General features: G+C 48.0%; 1 protein-coding gene across 8 annotated transcripts in view; it reads left to right on the top strand.

The window, feature by feature from the left end:
- prom1b (prominin 1 b) overlaps positions 1-15,000 on the top strand; it is a 24,974-nt gene that overhangs the window by 3,385 nt on the left and 6,589 nt on the right. For 4 of the 8 annotated variants that reach the window (XM_030352648.1, XM_030352644.1, XM_030352640.1 and 1 more), the window contains exons 2-21: positions 2,687-2,748; positions 3,213-3,239; positions 3,663-3,868; positions 6,256-6,376; positions 6,599-6,662; positions 7,007-7,096; positions 7,351-7,374; positions 9,605-9,822; positions 10,205-10,279; positions 10,390-10,453; positions 10,650-10,658; positions 11,072-11,231; positions 11,495-11,647; positions 11,973-12,096; positions 12,522-12,625; positions 13,085-13,169; positions 13,516-13,662; positions 13,927-13,998; positions 14,278-14,370; positions 14,681-14,698. In XM_030352648.1, the coding sequence (XP_030208508.1) occupies positions 2,687-2,748; positions 3,213-3,239; positions 3,663-3,868; positions 6,256-6,376; positions 6,599-6,662; positions 7,007-7,096; positions 7,351-7,374; positions 9,605-9,822; positions 10,205-10,279; positions 10,390-10,453; positions 10,650-10,658; positions 11,072-11,231; positions 11,495-11,647; positions 11,973-12,096; positions 12,522-12,625; positions 13,085-13,169; positions 13,516-13,662; positions 13,927-13,998; positions 14,278-14,370; positions 14,681-14,698 (1,916 nt within the window). The remainder of the gene's footprint in view (positions 1-2,686; positions 2,749-3,212; positions 3,240-3,662; positions 3,869-6,255; positions 6,377-6,598; positions 6,663-7,006; positions 7,097-7,350; positions 7,375-9,604; positions 9,823-10,204; positions 10,280-10,389; positions 10,454-10,649; positions 10,659-11,071; positions 11,232-11,494; positions 11,648-11,972; positions 12,097-12,521; positions 12,626-13,084; positions 13,170-13,515; positions 13,663-13,926; positions 13,999-14,277; positions 14,371-14,680; positions 14,699-15,000) is intronic. The other 4 variants (XM_030352646.1, XM_030352642.1, XM_030352641.1 and 1 more) reach the window with 3 other exon arrangements.

Raw genomic sequence — 15,000 nt, 5'->3', positions numbered from 1 at the left:
TTGCTGTTTATCAGGAAGAAAGTGTCTTAAAGGACGATCAGACTCCCGAAATTGCCATTGTTTAATATGCACAAGGCAAGCAGGGGAATGACACCATAGTACATAGTAACATTGGTAGCCCTTCAGTCATAACTACCCAAATCCAGACCAATCTATCTTGAATAATGTCCTATGTAATGTATATACTGGCGTAACATGTATTTAAATAACTAGTCAGGTGTGTAAACATGATTTAAATAGCCTTAAAAAAAATATGGTCCTTAGACTTATTTCTGATACAGCCATATGTAAAATGCAAGTAAATCCCCTCTGTTCCATTACATTTACATGTAGGGCATTTAGCAGATGCTTTTATCTAAAGCGACTGACAATAATTAAACACACAAATCAGAGATCACAACCACATTGCTTATTATTATCATAGTGATTTATAATATTAGTCGTTGTGTGTATAAAAATGTATAACATTTTTATATAGAATAGAAAGTAAGCTTCTTCTTTAAAATTCTGTGCTCGTTAAAACACTAGTTTTCAGAAATGTGTATACAAGGAGTTAGTGGAGATGTTCAGTCTATATAAAAATGTATAATATTTTTATATAGACTGAACATCTCCACTAACTCCTTGTATACACATTTCTGAAAACTAATGTTTTAACGAGCACAGAATTTTAAAGAAGAAGCTTACTTTCTATTCTTCATTCAGTTTCTGTCACTTTATTCATTTTCTGTCGACTGACTAATTGATTATTTAACCTTTTTTAATCACTTTAAGCACTGAATCATTTATTCAGTGATGATTGAAGAGTTTAAGATTCTAAGGGGGTCCATTGCATGAATCAGGTCAGTGTACTAGTTGTCTTTACTGGCCTTGAGAAGCGCAGTAACCTAAACAGGCCAAGTAATGACTCATCGACGGATTTTGTGTTAATAAGGATCTTAATCCCTGCAAACTCCACCATTTCCTCCTCTGAATCGACACACTACTGAGTCAGGGACCTTGGATCCGGGAACATTGGACCCTGCACTCCTAACATCTTCACTCTATGGTCGGCCATTTCCTTGACATATGCGCTATACGTGTGGACAGGAGGTTCACATCAGGTTCTTTAAGGCTGTCAACATGATAATGTTGCTAATCCCTAGGAGCAGGCCACAAGCAGAGGATTGGGCTAATCTATATTTAGCAAGTAAGAAGGTAGGGAGGGGGGCTCTGGCATGATACGGATCACAGCATACGGAGACCTTGGCACTTGGAAAAGTGCCCTTTAAGATCTTATTGGATAGGTTGTGTTTCTCATGTGTGTGAAACCACGTTTACAGAGTGAAAACACCAAATAGTGTGTGTGAAGTTTTATGTGTTGTGGGATTTGAAAAAAGCCCCACTATTTTTCTGGATTGAAAAATTTGAAAACAAATAATTCTGATAATGGCACAGCTATTAACAACAAGAATACTTCTATTGTCAAACAATTACTACTACTACTAGACGTCTGTTCTTAGCTCTCTGGTGGGAAGCCGGTATTCCCCCCTCTCCCTTACCCTGGTCGAAGCAGGCTACTCTGTCACTGAGCTTGTCTTAGCCAGCTTAGCTCTGGGTGGCTAATGCTAAACTAAGAAGATGTTCATCAACAGGTGGTAGATTTGTATGCCCTGCTGTGTGCGTCTAAAACAATGCTTATATATATACTGTATCCGTATAGATCCATCATGTTGAGGGTGGTCCTCAAGTAGTAATTGTCCAGTAGATCTGTCTGACAGAAGCCCCTGACAGAAGCCCCTTGTAAAAAAATAGGGTTAGGGCAAATATAATAATGTGTACAAGAAACCAAAGTTGTCATCCATGAGTTATCCTTGAGTCAGACGCTCAGCCCCTCCCTGCTCCTTCAAATTAACTCGAAGACGCTTTGGTTCAAGAATCTGCTAAGTGATTCAATGAATAGAATACATAAAAATTGACATTCAGGACATGCTTTTATCCGAAACGACTTGCAATCTACAACAAACACGTAGGTGTTTGACATCTCGCTCCATGCTCTTAAGCGTGTAATTAAAGCCCAAATCGGTTCCAACATGAACTAACACACACAGACTCACACACATACAGAGACACGTGCGCCTGTGTGATATGTACTACATACACGTGGAACGTTGCTCTTGTGTAAGAAACACCTGCGGAGGTGGTAGTTACAGATGAGCCCGGACAGTGTAATCTCATGGTGGCTGATCTGTGTCAACACCCCCCAGGATGCTCTCATGGCCTTATGAAGGCCTGCCACAGGAAGTTTACATTGACTCCCGTGTGGGCGTCGCTGTTTGCCTACCTCTGGCATTTGTTGATATAGATCGATGGCTTTTGCATATTCAGAATCTAATGGTGCCACAGACAGATAGCTAAACAAATAAAAAGAGAGCATCACGAATGTGTTGTTTATCTTTGGAATATTAGCAGAATCACAGTCACAGGTGTGATCGGTAAAGTATATATATTGTTAGGTAGAAATTATTTGTTTTATAGTATGTATGTTATGTGTAGATGCATTTACTTATTTATGTATTTCTGTACTTATTTATGTATGTATTTATTGATTTATTTAAATGATGATTATGACAATACCATTTGGACTACATTAGTAAAAAATATAATATTTCTATGGTAACTACCAGCTGTGTGTCCCCTCTCCCAGATCTGATTGTCAGAGTCATCCAGGAGAACAAGGGAAGGATGAAGCTGGAGGAGTGGAGAAAGGTTGGTGTCCTGTGATAACCGTGGAGCTGGCTTGCTCTTGAAGACAATATGATGCATGTTTAAAACCATGCTGTTTGATGAAGGTGGAGATCTATGTCAAACCAAGAAGGAGAATGTGATTATTATGTATCATTATTTTCCTGGTCCATTGGTTTCCTGGTGACAGCGTTTCCCTCCCCTCCCTGGGCATGTGCAAGAGTTTTGTATTTAAGGGATTAATATAGCCCATAATACCGGCCTTTAGACCTACTGTAGTCTGTGAACATTAGATTTGGGAGAACTCTTAATCTCTGACCCACACTGACCTAGTTTTTTTCTGTCTGTTTTCTCCGTGCTTTGTGTGTGTGTGTGTGTGTGTGTGTGTGTGTGTGTGTGTGTGTGTGTGTGTGTGTGCGTGTGCGTGTGCGTGTGCGTGTGCGTGTGCGTGTGCGTGTGCGTGTTCGGGCATATCCTGTGTGCTGCAGCCGGAAAATATAGTCCTATTGCTTCAGGTGGGTGGATCAAAAAACAGTGTGTGTGTGCATGTTTGTATGTGTTTGTACGTTTACATGTGTGTATCAATTATTGTCTGTGGTTGTGTGTGTGCTTCTGTGCGTGTTCTGATATGTGTATGTATGTACATTAGTTATACATTATAGTGTGTGTGTGCTCAAGTTTTTTTTTGTCTATGTGTATGTAAGTTATTGGCTGTGTGTGTTTTAATTATAATGAAAGTGTATTTGATGAGGAGCAACACGAGGATGCAGTTGAGGTGCGATGCAGGTGACGGCTGTGAGTGATCAGAATCCTCCGATCGGGAAGCGAAGAGAAGTGTGTCTAGTGCACATCAACATCCGACCCGTTCCTCCATAACAACACGGCCTCCTCCATCCTCAATCCGCCCCCCCCCCTCGTCCTCCCCATTGCTCCCCCAGGGCGTGTACTACGAGGCGGGCTTCCTGGTGTGCGGTTCCCTGGGCCTGCTGTTCCTGGTGCTGGTGCCCATCGTGGGCACCTGCTTCTGCGTGTGTCGCTGCTGCGACAACTGCGGGGGGGAGATGCACCAGAGGCAGAGGAAGAACGCCGACTGCCAGAGAGGCTTCTTCACCGCCTCGCTCATCGTCACCTCCATCTTCATCATGTGAGTCTTGCACCTCGTCATCACCACCGTCATCATCACCGTCACCATCACCGGATACATTTAGTCACTTGGGAGAAGCCGTGATTAGGGCTGGGCGTTTCATCTTATTTTGATCGCGATTTCGATATTAGCGCCAAACGATCACAAAACTAATATAATCGAGTTTTACAATTATTATCATTATTAATTAATTTTTGATGTTTTATGGAAAGGGCAAAACAGCTGGATACATATCTGAACATTATTTTAGATTTTAGACATTACCTTTTTGAACATTTTGTGCACCATTTATTTTTTTAAGGCGAAATTTCAAAGTCCTCAGTTACAAAGTGTTTTTTGGGAGAGACATGCTGAATAAATACATCATGTTTTCAAAATCAAAAATAATCGTTTGAATAATCAGGATTTCAATATTGACCAAAATAATCGTGGATATGATTTTTCCATAATCAAGCAGCCCTAGCTGTGATCCAGAGTGACTTAGAAGTGACGTTGAGAATAACAATATCAACCCTTATCACAACATCATCTTCATTGTCGTCCTGATTGTCCCCAGAGGGGGCAATTGTCCATTTTAGTTTTAAGCCTCTGGGGACAATAAAGTATATCAGTATTTCGTTTTTTTATCATCAATCAAATCGATTGTTGGATCTCCATCATCCTTCATCATTTGCAGCTCCAGCAGCTTTCTGTACTGAACTTTAAGGGTTGCGATTTCCTGTGAGTCCTTGTCATTGGTGTCATTGAGCAAGGCAAATAAACCCCAAACGGCTCCGGTCAAACTGGTTGTGATTGACCCCACTGTGGGGTCTGGTGGTGTGTGTGTGTGTGTGTGTTTGTGTGTGTGTGTGTGTGTGTGTGTGTGTGTGTGTGTGTGTGTGTGTGTGTGTGTGTGTGTGTGTGTGTGTGTGTGTGTGTGTGTGTGTGTGTGTGTGTGTGTGTGTGTGTGTGTGTGTGAGTGAGTGGATCGTGATCAGGGAGCTGCACTGGAATGCTTTGAGTGGCTGCAGTAGCTGCAGTGAGCTCTATCACAGGGATTCTCCAAACGACATAAGTAGGTCACGAGGGCATTTGGAGTGGGTCACAGAGCATATGCCAGACATTAATCTTTAGTAGGAAGCCCATGAATTGACCACAGTTTCAATGTTTATTCATGTTTCAGTGGCTTACTTTTTCATTGAGTAGTCCTAATGTAGCATGTTGTGGTATTCACTCAATGTTTTTAACCGTCTTTCGGAGTGGAGAACTACTGCTCTATAATGGTGAGAATGCATGATCATTGGTCAGCCATCACGGACATCATTGATGGCCACTGTGATTGTAGTGTGTACAAGAGGGGCGTGTGTGAAGAGAAACTACAAAAGATGAAACAATATACTTCCAAAAGCAGTACACACACACACACACACACACACACACACACACACACACACACACACACACACACACACACACACACACACACACACACACACACACACACACACACACACACACACACACACACACACACACAGGGAGAGAGATGATTGTTGTGTCAGGGCACTGACCAGTTGGGAGCAGTTAGGTGTTACCGATATGGCTTGGCTGGCAGTGAGAGGGTTCTCTGTCTCAATCAAATGCCCTACACACATGCACACACAAGCACACACACACACACACACACACACACACACACACACACACACACACACACACACACACATACACACCACACATACACACATACACACAAACACACACACACACACACACACACACACACATATGCGCCCCACTCAGGCACTAACACACATACACACACATACTCATGCATACCACACAAACACGCACAAACGAACACACACTTACAGACAATACAGAAAGCATGTTTTTGTACCAGAACCCTCTCTCTCATTTTGTCTGTGAAAGCGAGAGATGGGTGAAAAGAATGATACAATGGAGACAGATACAAAGAGAGAGGGACATGGAAAGGGAGATGGTTGAATGATGAGGAGGGAGACATATAGCGGAGTATGACCTCCAAAATATGATAATAGTTGCCAAACCAAAGCCAAAGGGAAGGGAACTTTATCAATTGGAGACATACTGCCCTCTGCTGGCCACTCTGCTTTTTTCCCCATGTTAAACTAATCCTACATTCTCATGATTGTGTTGCACTGATGGATGGATTTATGTTTTTCTAATTTTAGCACCTGCCAGATCAACTGCATCTGTCAGTTGTATCTGAGAGTTAATTCTCAAACTCTCTGACCTCCCCTGGCCAACTGAAATTCTCCATCTTCTGTGTGTGTGTGTGTGTGTGTGTGTGTGTGTGTGTGTGTGTGTGTGTGTGTGTGTGTGTGTGTGTGTGTGTGTGTGTGTGTGTGTGTGTGTGTGTGTCTCAGTCTGGGAGTGCTGTTTGCGTACGCTGCGAACCACAACATCAGCAACCAGATCAAGAGCACTCGTCGCCTAGTCAACACCAACATGAGAGACCTTAAGACATTCGCCAACAACACACCTGCGGTACGCACACACACACACACACACACACACACACACACACACACACACACACACACACACACACACACACACACACACACACGCATACACACAAACACACACGCATACACACGCATGCTATCTCTCTCTCTCACAGTCTTTCACACACATACAAATACTCATTTACTCACTTACTTACTCGCTATCATAATTCCTTATGTGTTTTGTCTTTTCATGTTACAGCAAATTGACTACCTTACCGCACAATACACAACGGCGAAGAACAAGGTGCTGTCAGACCTGGACAGTGAGTTACAACCCTTCCATTCATCTTTCTCTATGTACACCCTCTCTCCGGCCCAATCCCATTTCTACCCCTTACCCCTTCCCCTTACCCCTCCCCCTTACCCCTCCCCCGTGTTTTGAAGAGGTAAGGGGAAGGGGTAAGGGGAAGGCGTAAGGGGAAGGGGTAAGGGGTAGAAATGGGATTGGGCCTAAGGCCCAATCCCATTTCTACCCCTTACCCCTTCCCCTTACCCCTTCAAAACAAGGGTGAGGGGTAAGGGGAAGGGGTAAGGGGTAGTAATGGGACTGGGCCTCCATCTGCTCCTCCTCACTGTGTAACGGTCTGATCCCCTTGCTGCTTGGCAGACATCGGTCCCGTGCTGGGAGGGAGGATCCACAGCCAGCTGGAGAGGGAGGTGATGCCGTCCCTGGACACGGCCCTACGCATGGCAGGAGGTATACTGCGGGAAAGAAGACATTTTTTATGACTAGCAATGATTCTCTCCCAATGTTCAATGGCTGTAGTGGGCATAAAGCCATGGCCTTAGAAAATATGCACATTTCAATGATTTTAGTCTGAAGTTTGGATCTTTCTTACGCCGCTCGAGCATTGAGCTTTCCCTGTCTTCCTTTCCAAATCCCTCCCTTTCCTCGTTCAATGTCTAATAACATGATTTGTCTTTTGTTCCTCTACGCTCTGCTCTCTAAAGCAAAAGTTGAGAATGCTATTAAAGGTAACAGCAGTTGATACAGTGTTCTTGTTGTGGTTGAGTATTGTTGTTTTGACTGTTTGACCTGATCCCTTTGTTGTCAGTGCCAGTGACCATCTGTCTACCCCCTGTTGTCTTCAGATCTCCTTGTGGACTCCTCTGATGTGGTGGTCACTGAAAAACTTGATAACTGTATTACTGTATTTCGTTTGGGTATTTTTATTTGAATGAAGATTTGTACTCCTGACCCCTCTTCCTCATTCTCCTCCTTATCACCCACCTCCCCCTATGCCCTCTTCCTCCTCCTCTCCCCCCTCCCCCCTCTCCTCATATCCCCTCCTTCCGCTGCGCTTCTCCCCTTTGCTCTCTCCTTTCTCCCCTCTCCCCTCCACCTCTTCCCCCCCGCCTCACGCCTCTCCCCTGCTCCCCTCCCCCCTCTCTCCTCCCCCTCTCCTCCTCTCCCCTCTCCTCCTCTCCCTTCTCTCCTCCCCCCTCTCCTCCCCCTCCTCTCCTCCCCTCTCTCCTCCCCTCTCTCCTCTCCCCTCTCTCCTCCCCCTCTCCTCCTCTCCCCTCACCTCCTCCCCCTCTCCTCCTCCCCCTCTCCTCCCCCTCTCTCCTCCTCTCCCCTCACCTCCTCCCCCTCTCCTCTCCTCCCCCTCTCTCCTCCCCCTCTCCTCCTCTCTCCTCCCCCTCTCTCCTCCCCTCTCCCCTCTCTCCTCCCCTCTCCTCCTCTCCCCTCCCCTCTCCTCCTCTCCCCTCCCCTCTCCTCCTCTCCCCTCTCTCCTCCTCCTCTCCTCCTCTCCCCTCTCTCCTCCTCCTCTCCTCCCACTCTCCTCCTCTCCCCTCTCTCCTCCCCCCTCTCCCCCCTCTCCTCCCCCTCTCCTCCTCTCCCCTCCCCTCTCCTCGTCTCCCCTCGCTCCTCCCCCTCTCCCCTCTCTCCTCCCCTCTCCTCCTCTCCCCTCTCTCCTCCCCCTCTCCTCCTCTCCCCTCACCTCCTCCCCCTCTCCTCCTCTCCCCCTCTCCTCCCCCTCTCGTCCTCCCCCTCTCCTCCCCCTCTCCTCTCCTCCCCCTCTCTCCTCCCCCTCTCTCCTCCCCTCTCCCCTCTCTCCTCCCCCTCTCCTCCCCCTCTCCTCTCCTCCCCCTCTCTCCTCCCCCTCTCCTCCTCTCCCCCTCTCCTCCCCCTCTCGTCCTCCCCCTCTCCTCCCCCTCTCCTCTCCTCCCCCTCTCTCCTCCCCCTCTCTCCTCCCCTCTCCCCTCTCTCCTCCCCCTCTCCTCCCCCTCTCCTCTCCTCCCCCTCTCCTCCTCTCCCCTCTCCTCCTCTCCCCTCTCCTCCTCTCCCTTCTCTCCTCCCCTCTCTCCTCCCCCTCCTCTCCTCCCCTCTCTCCTCCCCTCTCTCCTCTCCCCTCTCTCCTCCCCCTCTCCTCCTCTCCCCTCACCTCCTCCCCCTCTCCTCCTCCCCCTCTCCTCCCCCTCTCCTCCCCCTCTCTCCTCCTCTCCCCTCACCTCCTCCCCCTCTCCTCTCCTCCCCCTCTCTCCTCCCCCTCTCCTCCTCTCTCCTCCCCCTCTCTCCTCCCCTCTCCCCTCTCTCCTCCCCTCTCCTCCTCTCCCCTCCCCTCTCCTCCTCTCCCCTCCCCTCTCCTCCTCTCCCCTCTCTCCTCCTCCCCTCCTCTCCTCCTCTCCCCTCTCTCCTCCTCCTCTCCTCCCACTCTCCTCCTCTCCCCTCTCTCCTCCCCCCTCTCCCCCCTCTCCTCCTCTCCCCTCCCCTCTCCTCGTCTCCCCTCGCTCCTCCCCCTCTCCCCTCTCTCCTCCCCTCTCCTCCTCTCCCCTCTCTCCTCCCCCTCTCCTCCTCTCCCCTCACCTCCTCCCCCTCTCCTCCTCTCCCCCTCTCCTCCCCCTCTCGTCCTCCCCCTCTCCTCCCCCTCTCCTCTCCTCCCCCTCTCTCCTCCCCCTCTCTCCTCCCCTCTCCCCTCTCTCCTCCCCCTCTCCTCCCCCTCTCCTCTCCTCCCCCTCTCTCCTCCCCCTCTCCTCCTCTCCCCCTCTCCTCCCCCTCTCGTCCTCCCCCTCTCCTCTCCTCCCCCTCTCTCCTCCCCTCTCCCCTCTCTCCTCCCCCTCTCCTCCCCCTCTCCTCTCCTCCCCCTCTCCTCCTCTCCCCCCTCTCCTCTCCTCCCCCTCTCCTCCTCTCCCCTCTCCCCTCTATCCTCCTCCTCTCTCCTCCCCTCTCCCCCCTCTCCTCCCCCTCTCCTCCCCTCCCCAGCCATGCGGGAGACCAAGGAGGCCCTTGAGAGCATCGGCAGCTCCCTGGACACCCTGCAGGAGGGCACGGTGCGGCTGCAGCTCAGCCTGTCCAACGAGCGCGCCTCCCTGTCCAACACGCTCTCCGACCCGGCCTGCACCAACGGAGCCGTGTCCCACACATGCAACACCATCCGCTCCACCCTCGGCCAGCTGGGCTCCAGTGCCGACTTCTCCACGGTAACGCCACCCAACATATTACACTGGGTCTGCCCCAGCAATAGGTTCTGGGCTCGCTCTGGATCCGTGTGGGTATTCTAGAGCAGGATGCTGAACCCTCACTGGCACCTGAATGAATAAATAAAAAAAGTATATGATTACGATAATATATTTGTATATATTTTTTTTTTTCTGTGTATTTCTTTACAAAGATAGAAAGTTTATGTACAGTAACACGGATAACAAACACATGCACAAATTGAAAGAGCGCATGAGTACAGGCTGGAATAACTAACATATTACACAGTATACATTCATTCCACTATAGAAAAAATTTACAATGACAATTAGGGGATTTTTTATTTTCATGGTATTTATATTACTTCTTCTTTCATGTTGTCAGCTTCCGGACGTAAGTCGGCAATTGATGAACGTCGACGCGCTCCTAAAAACGGACCTCAGCAACATCATCCAGAAGGTGGGTGTCCACAGCTCTCCGTCTCTGTCCTCCTCCTCCCCCACACAGAACCCCCACACCCCAGGAACTAACCAGACCACCCCGACCTCTTGCTGGTGTTCCCCCTGCAGGGCTACTCTTCCTTCAACGACACGCCGAGACTAGTGAAGGAACAGACCAAGAACATTGTGGCAGGTATACACAACCTGAGTGTCATTCTGCGTTGGTTTGTTTCGATGTCTTTAAATGGTCTCACTGGTTTAGCGTCAGTCTCTCTGCAGAGGCTGCTTCGGTCTGCGGAGAGATTCTGCCTGTTCAATCTTTTCACTCCTTTTCTCTCTTTCACATGCTTTTCATTTTCCTCCCCTTCAACAACTGAATGAAATCACAGAGCTGCCTCGTAAGTGATCCCTGTGAATCACATACCCCTCTGCTCCCCAGACCTCACAGCTGCAGACATGTAGAACTACTTTCTGTTAGAGCAGCTCTTTTGTACATCTGAATGAACATGAATCAGTGACATAGTATGCAGTATAGGTTGTTGTTTGTGTGTGTGTATGTTGGAGCTTTGTATTTAGGTTTAAGCGTAGGTCATGTGTGTGTGTGTGGATGTTGCTTTATATTTAGGTTAAGGTTTCGATGTAAAATAAATGGCTATGTGTGCATGTATGTGTGTGTGTGTGTGTGTGTGTGTGTGTGTGTGTGTGTGTGTGTGTGTGTGTGTGTGTGTAAGTGTGTGTGTATGTATTTGTGCATATTAGTGCATGTTTGTGTGCCTGTGTACACTAACTTTATTTATGTTTCTCTGTGGAGGGGTCAAAGTCATGCTGGACAGGATTGGAGGCGAGATTGTGGACTTTGCTAAGATGTTTCCGGTGGAGGCGTCTCTGGCCAACTTCACCATCTTCCTGAACCAAGGCCAGCAGCAGATTGAATCCTACTACGCCCAGATCGACCAGCTGGACTTCTACAGGTCTGTGTGTGTCTGTGTGTCTATATTTGTCTGAGTATGAGTTTAACTGTGGTTCCTATTTATAATGGTGCGGTCACAATCTGGTTTAGTTTGGACACTAAAACCACTAATTATCTACTTGTTTTTTTTTGTGTGTGTGTGTGTGTGTGTGTGTGTGTGTGTGTGTGTGTGTGTGTGTGTGTGTGTGTTCGTGCGTGCGTGCGTGCGTGTGTGCGTGTGTGCGTGCGTGCGTGTGTGCGTGTGTGCGTGTGTGTGTGTTCCAGGTGGATTGGCTGCGTGGCGGCCCTGTGCATGGTGGTCCTCATCGTGTGCTTTAACCTCTTGGGCCTGCTCTGCGGCAGCTGTGGCTATGACAAACAGGCCACGCCCACAAACCGCGGCTGCCTTTCAAACACTGGCGGCAACCTGCTCATGGCGTATGTTACCATGGCACCACGCCTTTCATTACATGTTAATATGTTGACAATATTTACTAGGTCCACTGTTGAGGTAAAGACTTTGTGATGGACAGACTTTGAGTTGGAAGTTAAAGTAGTTTTGTCCTACTTGATGCTGTAATTCAGTAAGCAAAGAGATGGTTTAATTTCATGCAATTATTGAATGATTATCCTGCTCCTTATTGTTCTCTCATCATTTATTTCTCTCTCTCTCTCTCTCTCTCTCTCTCTCTCTCTCTCTCTCTCTCTCTCTCTCTCTCGCTTTCTCTCTCTCACATTCTCTCACTCTCTGTCTCTCTATCAGTGGTGTGGGGTTCAGCTTCCTCTTTGCTTGGGCACTTATGGCAGTGGTCTCTTCCTTGTTTGTTGTCGGGGGCAACGTGGAGAAGCTGATTTGTGAACCTCTGGCAAACCGACAGCTGTTCCAGGTAGCGCATGCAATCCCGTTGTCACATCTTCCCCCTCTTTTCTCTAAACGCCTTCTTCTCTTTTCTTGTTTGCATTTCCCACTTGGAAAAATACAATTAACCTGATCCTGATACTACAACTGTACAGAATTTATCTTGCTATGCATTGTTTTATGTGTTTGCATGTGTGTGAGCGGGTTTGTGTTTGTGTGTGTGTGTGTGTGTGTGTGTGTGTGTGTGTGTGTGTGTGTGTGTGTTTGTGTGCGTGCGTGCGTGCGTGCGTGCGTGCGTGTGTGTGTGTGTGCACGCGTGAGCGTGTGTGTGGTGCATGTGTGTCTGCTTTAATGTCTTAATGTGTGTGTTTGTGTGTGTGTGTCTGCGTGTGTCTACTTGTTTGTGTGTGTGTATGTGTATCGGTGCTTGCATGCATGTGCATGCGGGTTTAGATCATAGACACCCCTTACATCATGCACCCAGGCATGAAGAACTTCCTGCCTAACATGCTGTTCCAGAACCCAAACATTGACCTGACCGTGGGCGGCATGTACCGGTACGGTCCAACAACACACCCACACATCCACAACACAACCACACATCCACAACACAACAACAGCCGCTTCAAACAAACAAAGGGCGACCACAGTGTGTGTGTCCATAGTGTGTGTGACCACAATTTTTGTGACCAGTATGTGTGACCACAGTGTGTGCGACCGTGTGTGACCGTAGTGTGGGTGACCAGTGTGTGTAACCATAGTGTGTCTGACGATAGTGTGTGTTTGACCAGTGTGTTTAACCATAGTTTATGTGACCAGTGTGTGTAACCATAGTGTGTCTGACCATAGTGTGTGTGCGACCAGTGTGTTTAACCATAGTGTTTGTGACCACAGTGTGTGTAACCATAATGTGCGTGACCAGTGTGCTTAACCAAAGTGTGTGTAACTACATTGTGTGTGACCACAGTGTGTGTGACCAGTGTGTGTAACCATAGTGTGTGTGCCTCCTCACCCAGGGAGTGCCACGAGAACTATGGGCTGTACCACGCCCTGCAACTGGAGACCATGTTCAACATCAACTCCTTCCTCAACAGAACTGTGGTGAGCATCTGGAGCACATGAATGAGGAGCTGTTGGGGACGGGGGGGATACAGGCTGGACCCCTCCCAGAGGGATGAGTGGTGCTATTGGGTAGCGTGCCTTGAATGGAGCGATGCAGTGTCAGTGGCGGGGGAGCGTCGACCCAGGACCTTCCTTCGACCACTTCTAGACGATAATAACAAGTTATGGTCACCCAACGAAACCTCCAAAATAAACCTACCACGGTGCATTCGAGTCAATGTTCATCATGTCCGTTGTTAAACAGCTCAACAATGCAGGGGAACGTTCTAGTTTTTTTTTTCGCCCTTCCTTTCCCCTTGGCTGTGACGCGATGGTCCCCCGGCAGTACAACAAGGACCTGGCCAACGTGTTCGAGAGCATCCACGTCCAGCTGCAGGACGTCAGCCTGCTGGAGCAGGAGGGGCGCGACGCGCTCATCAGCTTCGCCAACTCTGGCGTCGGAGAGATCGACTTCACAGCCTACCTCACGGAGGTAAGCCGCGTGCACGTCTCGTCCGGTTGTGTTGGTTTTTCTGCGTGTGTGTGTGTGTGTGTTTTTGTGTGTGTGTGTGTGTGTGTGTGTGTGTGTGTGTGTGTGTGTGTGTGTGTGTGTCTGTGTGTGTGCGTGTTTTTGTGTGTGTTTGTTTGCGAATGTTTTTGTGTCAGTGTGAGAGAGTGTCACGGAATGGTATCACAAGCAGGGCTTTAATGAGACCCCGTTTGTATGTTTGTTTGTTGTGGTGTTTGTTGGTCCTAGGCGAATAAAGCAGTCACGCTGGTGGATCTTTTGTCCTTCGCCACTGACCTGGAAGCCCAGGCCGATCAACTGGTGAGAATGGACTAATCAGGGAACTATATTCACACACTCTGTTTTCAGAATCCATTATTAAAGATCCAGACGCACGCACACACATCTTGTATACATTGTATTTTTATTTTATTTTTGTTATGTTTACGTTTCTTTGTGTTTGTATTTGTGTGTGTATTTGTGTGTGTGTTTGTGTGTGTGTGTGTGTGTGTGTGTGTGTGTGTGTGTGTGTGTGTGTGTGTGTGTGTGTGTGTGTGTGTGTGTGTGTGTGTGTGTGTGTGTGTGTGTGCGTGTGTTCAGCCCCGTGGTGCTTTGGAGAATGCCCTAAAAGGTCATGCCAGCAGCATCAGACAAATCAACAAAGATCAAGTCGTTCCATTGCAGCAAGCTATGGTAAGAACACACACGCCAGTTAGAGGAAATGCGATCTGTTCATCGCAATCCTCTCCATTTAATACTCTATTCATGAAAATATAAGTATGTGTGTATTAAATGGCGATAAGCTGTCCGTAGCCACTCTACGGACTCTGAATCCAAAGACATGCCGATACAAAGAGGATGACCTAATCTCTCGCCTAAATTGCTTCTAAGTTACTCCTACATTTACCACATCTTCAGATTGCTACTCATCCTTTATCACACTCAACTCTCTCTTCTTATATTTTTTCATCTTCTTCTTTCAACTCCTAAAATGGTGGCATAGAAATATGTGCGGGCAAGGGTAAGCTAATGTGTGGTGTGTTATCGTCGTCTCAGTGCTTCCCGTGTGTGTTTATGTTAGTGACAGACATTGTAAGGTGTTTGAAGACCACTACCTAGCCATTCCTCGATGTGTGTTGTCTGTTTTGTGTTCTTGTGGACATGTGAAACAAAAAGTACCATTCCGTTCAAAAGTCTGAAACTAGCCAAGTACACTTCAAACGCCCGGGTGTTTTGTTGCCCCGCCCATTTTATCGAGCATGCATCGGGAGGTGACTCGTGTAAACGTCCAAGTGTCCCAGAATGCATTTCGCAAAACCACCA

The sequence above is a fragment of the Gadus morhua genome, chromosome 3 (genome assembly GCF_902167405.1).
Source record: "Gadus morhua chromosome 3, gadMor3.0, whole genome shotgun sequence".
NCBI lineage: Eukaryota > Metazoa > Chordata > Actinopteri > Gadiformes > Gadidae > Gadus > Gadus morhua.
This window is presented reverse-complemented; position numbering and strand designations above follow the sequence as displayed.